Here is a 16,630-nt window from a genome sequence, read left to right as displayed (position 1 = left end):
CTGGCGGGGTCTGGGGGGTGGGGCTGGGGCTCGAGGTCGGTGGGAGTCCAGGAGCACCGGACGCTGGCCCTGCCCAGTGTTCACCATTTGCTCTCCTCTTGTGAGTCACCTGTGGGTCCCCCACCCTGTCCTGCCCTGTCCCGGGCGGACCTGCAGCAGGTCGGAAAGGGAATGTGTTTTCAAGTCTCAGCCATTCCCGTGTGACCTTGGGCAAGGTTCTTTGCTCTGCTGTGCCTTCATTTTTCCCTCTGTAAAACGGATACAGTAATCGGAACTGCTTTATTCGTCCGGAATTGGTGGCAGACACTCACGTGGCTGTTACTACGGCCCTGCCTCCGTCTGAGAGGAATGTGGCATGGATTCCCCCCCACGTGTGAGCCCTGAGATGGGACCTAGGATGGCCTCCATTGCACAGAGCCGGGACTGGAAGCGCTGTCGCTGTCATAACTGTTAGGTTAAGTGGCTGTCAGGCGAATGCTCCAACTCGCTGGGTGCTGCCCCGCGTCTCCCCCCCACCCCCAGGTTGGGCAGTCAAAAGCCGGACCAGCTTCAGCAAGATCTCCAGCGTCCACCTCTGTGGCCGCCGCTACCGCTTCGAGGGCGAGGGTGAGCTGGTGGCCCCAGTCCGCGCTGGGGGGAGGCACGCCCCGAAGGCGGTGCCTGGTGGCGGCCGACAAGCCTGCTCTCTTAGGTGACATCCAGCGTTTCCAGCGGGACTTCATGTCCCGCCTGTGGCTCACTTACCGCCGGGACTTCCCGCCCCTCGCTGGCGGCTGCCTGACCTCGGACTGTGGCTGGGGGTGCATGCTTCGCAGTGGGCAGATGATGCTGGCGCAGGGCCTCCTCCTGCACTTCCTGCCCCGAGGTGAGTGGGGGGAAGTTCACGCTTTTGTTAGACGCGAAGTTTGGGGGGCGTGGCAGTTTNCCGCTCCCCCCACCCCGTCCCCCCCGCCTCGTCCCCAATCTGACTGTGTGCTCCATCCCCACCAGACTGGACCTGGTCCGAGGGCTCGGGCCTGGGCCGCTCCGAGCCATCAGGGTTGGCCTCTCCCAACCGTTACCGCGGGCCTGCTCGCTGGATGCCCCCACGCGGGGCCCAGGGCACCCCCGAGCTGCAGCAGGAGCGGCGGCACCGGCAGATAGTGTCCTGGTTCGCCGACCACCCCCAGGCCCCCTTTGGCCTACACCGGCTGGTAGAGCTTGGGCAGAGCTCGGGCAAGAAGGCGGGTGACTGGTATGGGCCATCTCTGGTGGCGCACATACTCAGGTGAGGGCCGCTGCAGGGGACCTGGGAGGCACCTGCTTCCCCCAGGAACTCAGGCATTGCCTACCGCCCCTCCCCCCCCAGGAAAGCCGTGGAGAGCTGCTCAGAGGTTACCCGCCTGGTCGTGTATGTTTCTCAGGACTGCACAGGTAAGAGACTGGCAACCACGGTCACAGGGGTCGGGCCCTGAGCCGGTCGCTAGGACCCACCTGCCTCAGAGGCTGAAATAAGTTCTGGGGCAGAGGGACCCTTGGGAAGGATTCAAGGCCCACACAGTGCAAGGTGCTCAGGACCCCTCCACTCCCTCTGGAGCCTGGAGAGGACACTGTAGAGGCTTCTCTGCAAGTGATAAAATAAAGGACACAGGACTCCCCTCTCTCAAGTCCAATTTGGTCTTACTCTGTAAATAGTTCTTTTTTTTTAATTTATTTTTTAATGTTTATTTTTGAGAGAGAGAGAGAGCAAGCAAACAGGAGAGGGGCAGAGAGGGAGACACAGAATCCGAAGCAGGCTCCAGGCTCTGAGCTGTCAGCACAGGGCCTGACAAGGGACTTGAACCTATGAACCACGAGATCATGACCTGAGCCGAAGTCGGACACTTAACCAGCTGAGCCGCCCAGCCAATTAAATAAATAATTCTAACATGTACAAGAGTCTGATCTGTGCCTCATGGGATTGTCATGAGGATTAAATGAGTTAATAATACAAGTTAAGTCCTTAGAGCAGTGCTTGTCAAATAGGAAGTGTTCATTAAATCTCAAGGTATTAGTATTATTGTTCCCCACTATCCTCCAAATCAGTTTATTTATTTATGAGAGAGAGAGAGACAGAGTGTGAGTGGGGGAGGGGCAGAGAGAGGAGACAGAATCAGAAGCAGCTCCAGGCTCTGAGCTGTCAGCACAGAGCCCGACATGGGGTTTGAACTCACGAACCATGAGATCATGGCTTCAGCCAGTCAGATGCTTAACTGACTGAGCCCCCCAGGCGCCCCTCTGAGGTCTTTTTTATAAAGTCACTAACCTCACTCATGAGGACTCCTTCATGACCCAGTCACCTCCCAAAGGCCCCACTTCTTAATGCCATCGCCTTAGGGATTAGAATTTCCTTTTTTTTTTTTTTTAATGTTTATTTATTTTTGAGAGAGAGCCCCTGTGTATGCACGAGCAGGGGAGGGGCAGAGAGACTGGAGAGAGAATCCCAAGCAGGCTCACCGCGTCAGCACGGAACCTGATGCAAGGTTCAGGGCTCGATCCCATGTCCCGAGCCGAGATCAAGTGCCAGACGCTCAACTGACCGAGCCACCCAGGCGCCCCTGGGGAGTAGAATTTCAACATCTACATTTTGGAGGAAAATGCAGCATTCAGATCTTAGCAGCTACGTTTCCAGAGGGATTGAATCCGCTTTTCTGGGAGCCCGGAAGGGGCTTACATAGCAGTAAGGGAGGCGGTGGGAGAATGCAGAGCAGCAGATTGGACTTGAGGAGGAGGGACCCACAGGGATGTTCAGCTGAGGGGTGGTCGGCCCGGTGCCCCCCTTGCCCTTTGGCCAATCTGTGCTCTAAGTCAGTCAAGACCGATCGGGCCTGGAACCGGGGGGGTTGCTCTGCCTCCTCGGGTTTTCTGTTTTTCATGTAAACCTCAGGGCCTCAGTTGCCTTCTCTGTAAAATGGGGATGTCGACACCTACCTGGGAACCATGGGATTGTCCGCGGAGGGTGGGGTTTGGGACGGGCACCAGAAAGACCTCCTTCTCCGCTGGTGACAGGAGTGGGACCCTGAGAGGTTACGTGGGCTCGCGGAGGGCGGGCGACAGGGGGACTTGCCGCGCTGTCCTTCCAGTGTACAAGGCAGATGTGGCACGCCTGGTGGCCAGGCCGGACCCCGCGGCCGAGTGGAAGTCTGTGGTCATCTTGGTGCCGGTGCGGCTGGGTGGCGAGACCCTCAACCCTGTGTACGTGCCGTGTGTGAAGGTAGGTTCCACCGAGCCTCCCCTGGGAACTGGCCGGGCTTCCGCGGCCTGGGGTGGGTGTCTGCGCTTCCTTCGCCTCCGTATCTGTTGACTCGGTGGTTGCGAAGCACCCCTTACGTGCCGAGCACCGTCCCAGCTGCCGGGGACTCGGAGGCGGACAGGCAACCAGTGGTGCCCCCCGGGAGCGGGGATGGCCAGACGGTGGGTGTGAGCCCAAACCCACAGCTGTGGCGTCTCGCCTTAGGTTCTAGAGGCACTAAAACTAACGCCGTGAAGGGCAGATGGGGGTGGCTGCAGCCTAGGAAAGCCCCCCTCCAGCCAGGGCGGAGCGCCCCAGGCAAAAGGAATGGCACGGCTGGAAACACCCTGGTGTTCTCACTCAGAATAAAGGCCAGAGTTGTCCCTACAGCCTGCAAGGCCTTGCGCCGCGTCCCTGTCTGTTCCTCGACCTCCTCTGCCCCCACTCTCCTTCTCGCTTCACCCTGCCCCAATCACATGGGGCTCCTCACTGCTCTCAGAACACACCTGCCCCAGGGCCTTTGCACTCACTGTTCCATCTGCGTGGGGAAAGGGTTCTTTCCCCAGAGATGCACTCCTGACGCCCTCTCTTACCTCATCCAGGTCTTTGCTGAAACGTCACCTCTCGGTGAGGCCTTTCTGCTTCCCCTTAACCTCAAATCGCAAGCCTTCTTCCATCCTTTGTTCTCTCGGTGTTATTGCCCGCTGACACCTGACAGAACTTACTTATCTCCCACAGTAGAGTGTCAGCTCCCTGAGAACGGGCTGGGGGTTGTGCTAAGCGTTCATCAAGGGACCGTCACTGACGGCACCTGCCCGGAGCCCACTCCTCCAGCCACTTTCCTCCCTGCAGGAGCTCCTGCGNACGCCTCCACCCTTGCAGACGACTTCCTGCTCTACCTGGACCCCCACTACTGCCAGCCCACTGTGGACGTCAGTCGGGCTGACTTCCCCCTGGAGGTGAGCCGCTGGGATCCCTGGGGTGGGGCCGGGGGACGTGGACGGAGCGGGGGCCCTGAGCTTCCCGCATCTGTACGCCCCAGTCCTTCCACTGCACCTCACCCCGAAAGATGGCCTTCGCCAAGATGGACCCAAGCTGTACGGTGGGGTTCTATGCTGGAGACCGGAAGGAGTTCGAGACGCTCTGCTCAGAGCTGACCAGGGTGAGCGAAGAGGGGTGGAAGGTGGGGGGCCAAGGGGCAAGGAGGGAGTGGAAGACCCTGAGTCCAGCTCACACTTGGGGAGACCTGCAGGCTGTGTCAAGATCATTATGCTGCCCGCAGGCTACGAAAGCCCGGGCTGTACGTAACCGATTAGACAAAAAGGGCATAAAATGAAAAGTTAGGGGCGTTGTTGCTTGAGCTGCACCCTGAGGGGTCCAGTGGCGGGGCGTCTCCCCATCCCCTGGCTCTGCAGTCCCATCAGGGCTTTGCCCTCAGGACGTCAAAAGGTGGCCACCAGCCTTCCTGGGCACCCACCTCCCAGTTCAGCGGAAAGGGAGCTCCGCTTTCCCAACAGATGCAGCAAAAATCCCAGGGTTGCTGTTCACCGGTTACACTGGGGCACAAACCCATCACTGGGCCAATCATTGGAGGGGGGGGGGAATGGGCAGTGCTGATCGGCTGGCCTCGGTCATTGCCCTGAGGGATGGGAGCTGAGCTCAGGCAGCATCTGATACGTGTACCTACTGGGATAATTGTAGGACAGTGAACGTGGTTTGGAGCTCCGCCACTCTCTCCCTCCTCCCTCCAGGTCCTCAGCTCCTCCTCGGCCACAGAGCGGTACCCCATGTTCACCCTGGCCGAGGGCCATGCTCAGGACCACAGCCTGGACGACCTCTGCTCCCAGCTCTCCCAGCCGACGCTGCGGCTCCCTCGTGCGGGGCGGCTCCTCAAGGCCAAACGCCCAAGCTCTGAGGACTTCGTGTTTTTATGACGCGTGGGGTTGGGGGCGAAGATGCGCACTATTTATTTTTTTATTTATGTCATGCTGGGTGTGGGAGCTTGACGGCGGGAGGTGACGGGTCTCCCCCTTCCCGCCCCCTTGACAAGCGCAGCTGAGATCAGTCCAGGAAAGCTCAGGGCCGTTCAGACGCTGGGCCTCCCGCCAGCTGGGCCCCCCCCCTCACAGGGCAGGGAGGGAGGGCTTCCGGACACCCACTCAGGGCCTGACCCAAGTACTGTAGTTTGCACTGGACCACCCATGCCCCTCGCTGGTCCCACGGCCCCCGCCCTGAGGACTGGGGGTGCGGGGGGAAGGGAGCTGTGGCCCCCGGGGCCTAATAAAGCCGTTTAATTGGACTGTGGCTATGGCTGGGCCCAGCATCTAAGGGGTGGGGTCCAAGCCGTGTCTCAAGGTGAGGTGCGGGGGGAGCCTGTTAGGTAGGCCGCTGCTTCCACGGCTTCTGCGGCCACAGGTAGACACCAGGGTCTATACGGTCCACAAGCTCGACTGGAGGGGAGGGAGCCCCAGGGCCCCTGCCTGTTCCCTGGAGCTCAGGGGCCGCCCTTGGGACCCTGGGGCTTCCTCCGTTGCCGGCCCAGCTGCCGGAAGTGCAGCCGTTTGGGGTTGAGACCAAAGGCCTGCAGTCTCTGGCGGCTAAACTCCTGTCCACCGAGGGTCACGGGACCCAGGAGACGCGCCTTCTTGCCCCGCCTCCGCCTCTGGGGGACTGGCTTCTGGGTGGGAGACCCAGAACCCGCCTCTTCCTGTGCAGGGGGGCTCCCAGGCTGGGGCCGCTTCCCGCAGGCCCCATCAGCTGCCAGCAGCTGGCCCGGAGGGCCTCCTTGGTCTCTCTGTGGCTTCCCTGTGGCTTCCGTGAGCGTCTCGGTCCTGAGGAGAAAAGCAGGGGCTCAGCCCAAGGCTGTCAGTTAGGCCTGTTCCTGAGCACACGTCTCCCATTTGATAGAGAAGGAAAGGAGAGGTTCAGGGAGGCAAATCGGGGGCCTGCCTCAGACTCAAACCCAAGCCTGACACCAAAACTGGGGCTTTTCTTACTGAAGTTGGAGGCTGGACTGTATTGCTGATAATTCTGGTACCTGGGCCTCTACTGAGCTATTCATGGAAATGGACTTATTTCAGCTTTAAATCAACTCTGAGCTGTTATCACCCCTGCTTTATAGATCAGGAAATAATGGCCATAATACTAACACCTACACGGCATTTACTCTGTTGTAAATGCGTCACATGAATCAGTTCACTTAATCCTCAAAAACCCAACAAGAAATGAGCTATCTTTACCCCCATTTAAAAAAATGAGGAAACAGGCCCAGAAAGGGCAAGTGCTTTGGCCAAGGTCACACAGCTATGGCCCAGCCAGAATCTGAACCCAGGTATCAGAGAAAGGAACCGCCATTCTCAGAGCCAGGCAGCAAAATGGCCGACGGAGTAAGATTCAAACCCAGGCCCAGCGGGCCGCCTCCTCCAGCCAGTGACACTCACTCCTCTGGGCAAAGTGACTTGAAGATCTGCCTCTTTTTCCAGGGGTTCTGGGCCTTCTGGGTGTACGCCCTCTTGTCCTGGAGCTCCTCCTGCTCGGACCTGCGGGTGCCCAGCAGACACGCCCATTGCCCGATGCTCTGGGCGCTCAGGGAGGGGCCTGTGCCTGCCCGCCCCCGCCCCAGGACACCTGGCCTGGCCCCGAACCTATCACCTGTACATGCAGGTCTTCTTCAGGGAACACCACCGGTTCAGCTCCTTGTCATCGGCAGCAAGGATCTACTCAGGGAGGGAGGGTCGGGTCCTGCTGTTTTGAGCCCTGGGTCGGGAGTGTAGGCGGCCCGGCTCTCTGAGCCTTAGCCACCTCCCTGGTCAAAGCAGGGCAATGCTCCCACCAAGCTCAGCAGGGATGTCACCACAGCAGGACTGGTTTCTGTGGAGGCCACTAGATGTTCTTGGCAGGGGACATCGGATGGGGCAAGTGAGGCTCAGCAAGGCGATCCTTGCCCGAGTCACACGGGACATCAGATGGAGAAACTGAGGCTCAGCAAGGCGATCCTTGCCCGAGTCACAAGGCCAGGGATTTAAGATCCCAGTTTAGGGGGGCCCAGGGGTCCTAGAGCCTCACTCGGGCACTGTGGTCCCAGCAGCCTCAGAACAGGGCAAGGGTCTCGGTGCTCATGACCGGGTGTGCTAATGACAGATGAGGCCCAGCCTCCCAGCGCCAGGCCTCAGTTCCCTCATCTATAAGATGGGCAAGCCCCTTAGAAACTATTCAGATTGAGGACATGCAAATGGCATGAGCTCCATCAATGTCGCCTTTGCTGACCTATAAGAACAGTCAAGCACCCTGAGGGACAAGTGCCATTCCAAGAGCCACACGCATTCATTTGGCCTCCAGAGCCATGGGGTGGGGGCTGTCATTAGGCCCGTTTTACAAGTGGGGAAACTGAGGCACAGCATTCGAGGTCAGGCAGTTGCTGAGTGACCAAAGCAAGATCTGGATCCAGGCCATCTGTTTCCAAGGCCTGTTCCCAAGTCTTAACGGCCACCCAACTGTGGATATACGGCGACAGAATTAAAAGTGCTATTCACGGGGGCGTCCGTGGGCAAAGCCATTTGAGGCAGGTCACGTTCTGAGTGCTGTTGTCAGCGCTAACACTCCACACTCCCTCCTGCCCACGGGGCGCCCCCTGCCCCTGTGCCAGGCACCCCTCGGGGGCCCCACCTCCTCGGTGCTCAGCCCGAAGTCACAGGGAACCACGGTGCGGTACTTAAAGCGACAGGGCAGGTCGTCAATGATGTCCTCGTAGTCCAGTTGGTAATACTCATCCAGATACTCCTCGAACGTCTTGTCCCCTGCGCGGGGAGGGAGCCAGGCTGCCGGGCTGTGCCAGGCCCCACCGAGCCCCTGCCCGCCCCCCGCCCGCAGCCCCGGGCCTCACCAGGGTCGAACACCGGCTTTTCCTGCCCCACGGCCGTGGCGAAGGGCGACTTGCGCTTCCTCTTGCCTGTTGAGGGGGCCTCGCGCCGCTTTTTCCGAGGCTGGCTGGGGTCATAGTCAGCATCCATCTGCCAAGATGCAAAGGTCAGGCCAACCCCCGGGGGGGGGGGCCCTCCCCCCGTCCCCAGGCACCTACATTGAAATCGGGGTCCTCGCAGTGCGGCTCCTGATGGCTCCAACCTCCATCCTGCTCAGGCCCAGCCCACGTGTCCCAGTTCCAGTCATCTGGTTCCAGAGGAGACGTAGGGGGTCAGGGTGGAACTTTGGACTTGAGACCCAGCCACTACCGCAGGCTGGTGCCCCCAGTGACCTCACCTTCAAGCCCTTCTTCTTCCTCAAACTGCGGCTTCTCCTGCTCCGTGGTGCCATAGTACTCGTCCCCGAAGCATCTCTGTGGGGGGCGGAGCCAGGAGGGGTCAGCAAGGCCTCTCCTCCCCCCCACAGTCTGACTCCTGCACCTTGCATGGGCCCCAGCACCCTCAAGACCTAGCTGCGGCCTGTGGGCCCCTCCAGGCCCGATGCCCCCGCTTCTGGTCCCTAGAGCCACGGTTCTTTCCCTCCCACAGGCCTCTGCGCCTGCGGCACCCCCTCCCTGGCCGCCTGCCCTCACCCGCTCACCACCGTGCCTGACAAAGCCGACCGGAGACTCCCCGAAGACCCCACCTCCCCAGGCACTCCCCGCATCACCACTCTGATCCCTGGGGGCTCTAACCGTACAGTTAAGTGCCTGCCATTAGACTGGGAGCTCTGGGAAGGCAGGGACGGACCACTACACTGCCTGGTGCTCAGTGACTATCAGACTGGTTCTCGCTGTCCCATGAGCTCCAAGTCTACCGGGCCCTTGCTGGAAGCCCAGCACCCAGGGGGCGCCTGGCAAAGGCATATTGCCCACGGTGTTGTTTATTAAGCACCTACTGTATGCCCAACGCTGGGCTGCATCTCACTGCATTCTCACAACCCCCCCCGAGGGACAGAACTACCTCCATTCTACTGAGGAACCGAAGCCTACGCGTCCTCAGTCTCCTTCTCTGATCTCCTAGGCTTGGTCAGGGGCCTCTCGGGCTCCTGGGGTCCCCGCTTTCCCCATACGACCTCACTGCCTGTTTCCATGGCCTGGTGCTATGGCCGCTCTAACCCAAGGGTACACAGTGGCAACAAGATGAAATAAAACACTACTCCTTGAGCATTACTGACGTTTACACGCGTTCCTCTTAGGCTGTCCTTACAGCAGGCCTGAGGCAGACGCTACGGTGGAACTCACTTTACAGACAGGGACACACGCTCAGAGAGATCAAGTCACTGCTCAGAGGCCACACAGCCGGGAAACCACCGCTGATTCCAGAGCCTTGTCCCGGGCGCTGCGGGGCGGNGCCTGGGCGGGGGCGCGGGGGGGGGGGGGGGCGGGGGGGGGCGCAGGGGCCGCACCTGCATGAGCTGGTCGTGCCGCGTAGGGTCGAAGTCTTCCTCTAGGTCCTTCTCCTCAAAGCCCAGCGGCTCGTTGCCCGTGACCTGCCGCAGCCTCTCCAGCTTGGCCAGGATCTCCTTCCTTTTCAGGTTCTTCAGCTGCTTGAGCTCCTCCTGCTTCTTCGCTTTCTCCTGCGGGGGACGGGCCACGGGGAGAGGGGGGCGTGGGCTCTCCCTGCCCGGCGGGCAGCCCTCCCCGGCCTGACGCCCCCACACTCACCCTCCTCTTCCGCTCTCGCATCTCCTCTCTCCGCTCCTTCCTGCGCTCGTCCTTGCGGCGCACGGAGGACGCAATGCTTCGGGGGTAGGTCTTGACCTGTGGGCGCCAAGGGAGCCCAGAAAGGGCCGCGGAGATGATTCTGGGCTCTCCCGGCCTGGCCCCCAAGGTCCGGCTCCCGCCCAGCGCCAGCCCGGGCCACGCACCACGGCTGAGTCCGGCTCCTCGAAGCGGAAGTTGTACTTGTGCTCAAAGTCCTCCTGCTTCTTCAGAAAGAGCTCCCCCTCATCTGAGGAATCGTCCACGGCCAGCTGGACCGGGAGCGTGGGGCCCCTGAGGGACAAGATGGGGCAGGGCTGGGTGTCAGCGGGGCCCCTGCACTCATTTCATCCTCGTAAGGATCCTACTTTTGGGGCGCCTGCGTGGCTCAGTCGGTTAAGCATCTGACTCTTGATTTCGGCTCAGGTCATGATCTCGTGGTTCGTGAGCTCGAGCCCCGTGTCGGGCTCTGTGCGGACAGCACAGAGCCTGCATAGGAACCTCTCTCGATCCCTCTCTGCCCCTCCCCTGCCTGTGCGTGCCCTCTCTCCCTCTCTCTTCCTCTCTTTCAAAACAAATAAATAAACTTCAAAAAAGATCCCTACTTTTGAGGCATCTCCCCACTTGACGGAGGGGGAGCCCGAGGACAAGACGTAGCGACAGGGCCACCCAGCTCGAGCCCACGGCCCGCGGCTCTTCCTCACGGAACAAGAACTCTGCTACCATCTGTGTGAAAAAGCAAACGCCTGGTGCCCTTGGCTTTCCGGCTGGCATTGGCTCCAGGCCCCGGACATGGTTACTCACCCTTCTTCCTCCTCCTCTTCCTCCTCTTCCTCGCCTTCCTCCTCCTCCTCCTCATAGCGTTTGTTGAGAATATAATCACGCAGGAACCGCTCCCCTTCATCCAACTCTGGGTCATTCCAATATTCTTTGAGGTGGGTCTGGGGTCAAGGGAGGGATACGACACAGGTCGGGGACCTGGGGGCCGGGAAAGACGTGGGCACGGGCCCCCTGCAGATTTAAGTAACTGACACTCCACCGCCAGCCTATAAAGCAAAGGGGCCAATCCCCATTTTATAGAGATAGGAACTGGTGCCCAGAGAGGGGCACGCCTGGTCTGCAGGCTCTGCGCTCCTGACTCCTGACTCGCCCTCAAGGATTCGTTTCCAGAAAAAGGCTGGAGGAGACGGTGCAGACGCAACTCACCAGCTCTTTCAGGCTGTCAGTGCTGTGAATCTCCTTCTGCCCCTTCAGCCACTCCACGTAGTCCGCATCCTCATGGGCCTGAGGGTAGGTCAGCACTGAGGGTCTGGGGACACCTTCCTGACAGCAGCCCCTCCCCTCCCCCCAATCCATCCAGGCTCCAGCACTTACCTTCTCCTCCCTGGTTTTAGCGCGTTTCTGCAGCAACCCGGAGCCACCTTCCCCGGCACTGTCCTCACTCTCGCTGTCTTCCACAAAAGCCCGGAAGCTGCCCATGTGAGAGAATAAGCCTCAGGATATGCAGGCCGGTCCCTGCCCACAGTCGCAACATTAACCCCGTGTGCTAACCCGCCTTGTGAAGCCCTGAGCCCTTCACAACAAACTCAGAGCAGAGCTGTCACACAGAGAGCATCATCAACCCCCTTTAACAGATGAGAAAACTGAGGCACGGAAAGACTAAGTGACGTGCCCAAGGGCACCCAGCCATGAAGTAACAGGGCTGGATTTGAACCGGGGCCTGTCCAAACCCGTGGCCTCAGTCCTATCCATCCGGCCATTCAACCTGCCCAGGCTCACCTTTCCTTGAGCTGCTTCTGCTCTTCCACGTAACTTTTCGACGAGATTTGCTGCAGAGAGAGTGACAAGGGCATCAGGCCCAGCCCCCAGCCCCACAGGCCCCCACCAGGCCTCCACCCCACCTACCTGGAGTCTCTGATTGGAGGTCTCCTCGTCTGAATTTTCCTCATCGATATATTTGCTGTGCAAGGAAGAACAGAGCCTTCAGAACAGAGTCCCCGTGGCTCGTCTGCCCCCACGGGGTGGGGAGCTGTTAGAGCAGCCGTCGGGGGACAGTGGCGTACAGGTGAGTCACTGACAGCTGTGCTCTGGGGCTCCCTCAATCCTGGTGAGTCTCCGCCAGCTTCTTTCCACCCTTGTTTCTAAAGACTCCCATGTCTCTGTCTGCCCACCCTGGGAAGGCTGGGGGGGGGGGCGGCAGGGACTCAGGGTCTCTCCTCACCCTTCCTTCTCCAAGATAACCTTCCTTTCATAGTCCTTCAAGTACATGGGCCGTATCTTCTTTTGCTTCTCCTCGGCTGCTGGCGCTTCCTCGCTCTCCGAGGAGGATACTGTCGGGTTGCCAGAAAACACCTGCCATTACCCACAACCCCCCTCCTTCCCCAGGCGGAGAATCCCACAGGGCTGGGCCAGGACACCCCAGGTTTCGAATCCCAGAGCCACAAGTTCCCAGCTGTGAAACAGGTATCACGCTTATGCTACATCGCTGGTAGCTGGCGACGCTCATTCAGTGAATAACTCACGCTTTGAACAGTGCTAAGCACATGGTTGTTAACAACAGCAAGTAATAATCTAAACACTCTGCTAAGCACTGTCGACACAGAGCATATAACGTATAAGGGTTCATTAAGAAGGCACAACACCCAGTAAGGCAATGGGGAGCCTGAGCCTTAGAAATGAGCAGCCCCAGACCTGTTCTCTGATAGAAGGTGGCATCTTTCTGATAAATGCGGGGGTCCTTCTTCTTCAACAAGGAGAGAGTTCTGTAAAAGTCACGCTCTTGCTGGGGGTCAAATTCCTAAGGAATGAAAAGGATCGGGAACAGACTTCAGAAAGGAGATGGAGAGAGCCTTCGTGGAGGCTAGGGGACACTAAGTAAGAGCGGCAGGTGGGCTGCGAAAGCGTGGAAATTAGGGTGGAGGGAGGGGTACACATTAGGAGGCTGGAGAAGGGATCTGGCTGGACAGAGGCAGGTAGGGGGCTCCAGGGTGGGTATGAGGGGAGATCGGGAGATGTCAAAGAGGTGGAGGAGGAAGAGGGGCCCTGTTGGCGTGGACAAGGGTAGACCACACACGTACAGGATCTGAAATGGGGGGGCGCAAGGGGAGGATACTTCCGGAGGACAAAGGATTGACGGGGGGGGGGCGGTAGGTGAGCAGAGAGGGCGCATGTGGGACAGCAAGCAGGGGCCGGGTTGCACAGTGAGGCCCGGAAGATCAGGGCTGATGAGAGGCTGAGTGCCCCATGTGGCAAAGAGACGTCCCACCTCGGGGACAGGGTCCGACACTGACGAATGGTTAAACTCTTGGGGAAGAGAAAGTGGACACAGCGGTTGCTTCTCACATCAGGATGGGCAGGTGGATCGTGGCGAAGAGAGAGGAAGTAGGGGGAAACTGGGCCGCTCCATGGGGATGGGGAGGGCGTTGTGTGTCGTCCATGGGTTTAGAAAAAGGAAGTTGGACGCTCCGGTAGGGTGGAACGGAGTTCGAGGTTAGCCGCCTTCTGCATATCAGGATAGGGGTGCGATGGGGGGCTTGGATGCTTCCCGAAAGTATGGGGCCGGGGTGAGAAAAGCTCACCACGCGCTCGTCGCTAGAGTCAGACTCAGAGCTGGAGTCGCCGCCGCTGTCTCGGTCCCCGTAGCGATCTTTAACTGCAGGGCAGAGGAGAGCCCCCCACAGATCAGCTTGGAGAGCCCCCCACAGACCAGCTTGGAAGACCAGATCAACCCCCACTTCCCGACGACCCTGCTCGCGCCACCGCCCCGCGCGCATGCGCCCCGCACTCACGCCGCTGCAGCTCCTCGCGCTCCCGGTAGCGTCCGTACCGCGCGGCAAACGCCGCGTTTACCCGAAGGGGCGACGACCCGCGCGGTTCCGGCATGGCGGCTCTGCGACCCACTGCGCACGCGTGTGGCCAGCGTCCCACAGGAGGCGGGGCTACTCCCAGCCGGGGCCAAGGCAGGCCTTAAAGGAGGCGGAGCCTCGCAGGCCGCACCTAATCCCGCCCCCAGCCTTTCCCGGATCCCTTACGCCACGCGACCGCAGTCCCCGCCCGCGGGTCACGCCTCTGCGGGTCAAACTACAGCCACCGCCCACCCCCACCCCCACCCCGGGGCTCCCGGCACCCAGCTGACATCTGGGGGCCCTTTCTCCATTCGCGGTTTCCTGCCTCCCTTCCGTTCCGACGGCAGAAACCGCTGCCCCACCCAGCACACTCACCTCTGTCACCCTGGGAATTACCACTCTCTCCCCTCCCCCAAAGTATCTACGATATGCGACCCCCGTGCCCACCCGCCACACACACTGGACGCGCGACTCTCCATGGCAGACTCAAAAAAATCAGAAGCCACCAGCTCTGTGATCATGCACAAGTCTTAATTTAATGGGTAAAAACATTAAGTTATCACACAACAATTTTTTTCCATAAAGCTTAATAAATAGAATCTTTTTTTTTTTTTAACGCTGTACAAGAGACTGGAAAACAAGCTTCCAAGAAAATATGAACTCATACTACCCTTCTGTTGGTTTTAAACACTCCCCCTCCCCCCATGCCTGAAAGCAGTGTGCACACTTGAGGTCTCTCTCTGGGTACAGCGAGCCAAGGTCGCCAGGTTCCAGGAGCCCTGGAAGCGATGACCTCACTCGGGCTGGGGTTTTAAACGCTCTGCCCTTGGGCGTCTGCAGCCCCAGCAATCCGAGGCGGAGAAAACTGAAACTGAACCGTTTAGATGGCTGTTGCCGGCAGGAGCCCTTCTCTGCCCAACACATCAAAAGGGGTGAGAAAAACAAATGAGAAATGCCCCTCACACACACACACCCCACAAATCAACACCAACAAGCCACAAACTGGTGCCCCTCCCCTTTTGACAGTGGGCAGGAGGAGTGAGGGGAGAAAGTGTTTCTTTTCTCCTCTTTAGACACAGAACCCTGTGGGGTCCGGTTGCTGCAGGGGGTGGCCCCGGGTCACAGCAATACCACCGGGTGCCCCTGCAGTATGTCCATGAGATCCTGGGCCCCTATCCCCTGTGCCAGCTCCAGGGGCGTGAGCCCCCTGGCGTCCCTGTGATGGAGATCAGACTCAGTAGCCAGGAAGCTGACCACAGCGGTGTGGCCCTCCCGCACCGCCAGATGGATGGGGAGCGCCCCGGTGCCATCAGGCACGTTGACATCAGCGCCATGCTCTACCAAAACCCTCAGGGTGTCCAGGAATCCAGTGCGTGCTGCGTCATGGGCTGGAGTGGTGCCCGAGGTGTCCTGGACGTTGGGGCTGGCACCTTGCTTGAGGAGCTCCAACGCAATGGTGGGGCTTCCAAACATCATGACCTGCGTGGGGGCAGAGAGTGTGGGGTCCTCAAGGGAGAGGTTCCAGGAAAAGGGGTCTCTGAAGGGAGGGGTCACTCAAGAATAGGGAACATTAGAGGTCTTCTAAAGACTGGGGAAACCCCAGAGGACACAAGCTCTCACAAGGCTGTTTGATACCCCAGAGAAAGACATCTCCTTGGAATAGGGACCCCGAAGAAACTGGTCACCCCTCTAAGGATAAGACAACCACCTAGGGAATAGCTTCCATGGAAACTTTCAAGGAACCTAAGCTCCTCCCCAGGAAGCAGAGACATGCCCCATCCCCTATGGGAAATCACCAGGAAATAGGACCCCTCCCCCGACTCCCAGAAATAGGCCTCATAGAAGGAGAATTGCTCCCAAAGAACTTGGACAGCCACCTCAAGGGAAAGGAGATGCCCAGGGAATTTGGAACCCCGGGGTACTTGCCCTGAAGAAGCGGGGTTCCCCCTGTAAAATAACCCCCAGGGAATAAGATTGTCCATGCACTTGTAACTGTGGCCCCATTAGGACTTCCCTTAATACACCAGGAATCTGGAAACAAACACACACACACACACACACACACACAAACACACCCCCACACACACCCACCCCAAAACAGTAATGGAGAGTTACCCAAATAACTGGATACCTCTCAGAGAACCCTCCAGAAAACGAGGACCTCTGGAAACACGAATCCCTGCTTCCAATGATTGGATCCCCCCACAAAGAATCCAAGAAATAAGAGCCACCCCTATGAAACCGGGATCCAAAGAAACTGCTCTCGCATCGCGGAATAAGAACCTCCCCAGGGAAAATGAATCCTCCGCACCCAGAAAACAAGAAATCTTCCAGAGAAGATGGAAAGTCCTCCCCTCCCCCAACCTAACCCCATTCACCACCCACCCACGAAAGTAGACATGAAGGAGCAACAGAGGCCCAGGGGAAAAGGTCCGTCCCACCCCCACCCGCCGTCAGCGTCAGCCACCACCGCGGCCAAGGAGACGTGAAGGAAGGGGTCTGGGGTCCCAGTCTCGCCCTCGCTCCCGGCCAGCCGGGCCTCACCTGCAGCGCCGTCTTGCCGAAGCGGTTCAGGGCATCGGGGTGCACCAGCTCGTGGTGCAGAAGGCGGCGCACCTCCTGCACGTCGCCTCGGGCCGCGGCCCCGCTTAGCCGGTCGCCTGCGCGGACCTCCTCCAGCAGCATGTCGACACTGGCAGCCTGCGAAGCCCCCGCCCCACCCGCGCGCGGTCAGTGCGGGGAAACCCACCGGCGCTGGCCCTAAGATCCCCTCCGAGGTGCACCTGGCCTGCGCGACGCTCCCAGCCCAGCACACCAGTCGGCACCCGGGCGCGACCCCCGCCCTCCCGGCGGGCTCCTCCCCCTGTCCCCCAG

At 59.6% G+C, this 16,630-nt stretch overlaps 3 protein-coding genes across 3 annotated transcripts in view; 1 reads left to right on the top strand and 2 right to left on the bottom strand.

Annotated features, from left to right (window-relative positions):
• Window positions 1–5,549, top strand: part of ATG4D (autophagy related 4D cysteine peptidase) — a 5,909-nt gene extending 360 nt beyond the window's left edge. The window contains 9 exon segments of the mRNA XM_077767974.1: window positions 523–606; window positions 692–865; window positions 991–1,267; window positions 1,349–1,413; window positions 3,102–3,232; window positions 4,103–4,118; window positions 4,121–4,209; window positions 4,293–4,412; window positions 5,002–5,549. Coding sequence (XP_077624100.1) covers window positions 523–606; window positions 692–865; window positions 991–1,267; window positions 1,349–1,413; window positions 3,102–3,232; window positions 4,103–4,118; window positions 4,121–4,209; window positions 4,293–4,412; window positions 5,002–5,184 — 1,139 coding nt within the window. The 3' untranslated portion in view covers window positions 5,185–5,549.
• Window positions 5,207–13,821, bottom strand: KRI1 (KRI1 homolog). The gene is made up of 19 exons (XM_077767923.1): window positions 13,700–13,821; window positions 13,490–13,563; window positions 12,603–12,708; window positions 12,133–12,241; window positions 11,817–11,871; window positions 11,691–11,740; window positions 11,286–11,382; window positions 11,118–11,195; window positions 10,716–10,852; window positions 10,079–10,205; window positions 9,876–9,971; window positions 9,617–9,787; window positions 8,507–8,582; window positions 8,328–8,416; window positions 8,133–8,259; window positions 7,916–8,046; window positions 6,902–6,966; window positions 6,691–6,789; window positions 5,207–6,081 (listed from the first exon to the last, which is right to left on the bottom strand). Exons 1-19 carry the CDS (start codon window positions 13,791–13,793, stop codon window positions 5,745–5,747), a joined length of 2,118 nt encoding a protein of 705 aa, XP_077624049.1. The 5' UTR covers window positions 13,794–13,821; the 3' UTR covers window positions 5,207–5,744.
• A 447-nt stretch (window positions 13,822–14,268) lies between these two features.
• CDKN2D (cyclin dependent kinase inhibitor 2D) lies at window positions 14,269–16,624 on the bottom strand. The gene is made up of 2 exons (XM_077768023.1): window positions 16,301–16,624; window positions 14,269–15,235 (listed from the first exon to the last, which is right to left on the bottom strand). Exons 1-2 carry the CDS (start codon window positions 16,439–16,441, stop codon window positions 14,876–14,878), a joined length of 501 nt encoding a protein of 166 aa, XP_077624149.1. The 5' UTR covers window positions 16,442–16,624; the 3' UTR covers window positions 14,269–14,875.
• Window positions 16,625–16,630: the final 6 nt, after the last annotated feature.

Source organism: Crocuta crocuta, unplaced genomic scaffold, assembly GCF_008692635.1.
Source record: "Crocuta crocuta isolate KB4526 unplaced genomic scaffold, BGI_CrCroc_1.0 scaffold115, whole genome shotgun sequence".
In the NCBI taxonomy this organism is placed as follows: Eukaryota; Metazoa; Chordata; class Mammalia; order Carnivora; family Hyaenidae; genus Crocuta; species Crocuta crocuta.
This window is presented reverse-complemented; position numbering and strand designations above follow the sequence as displayed.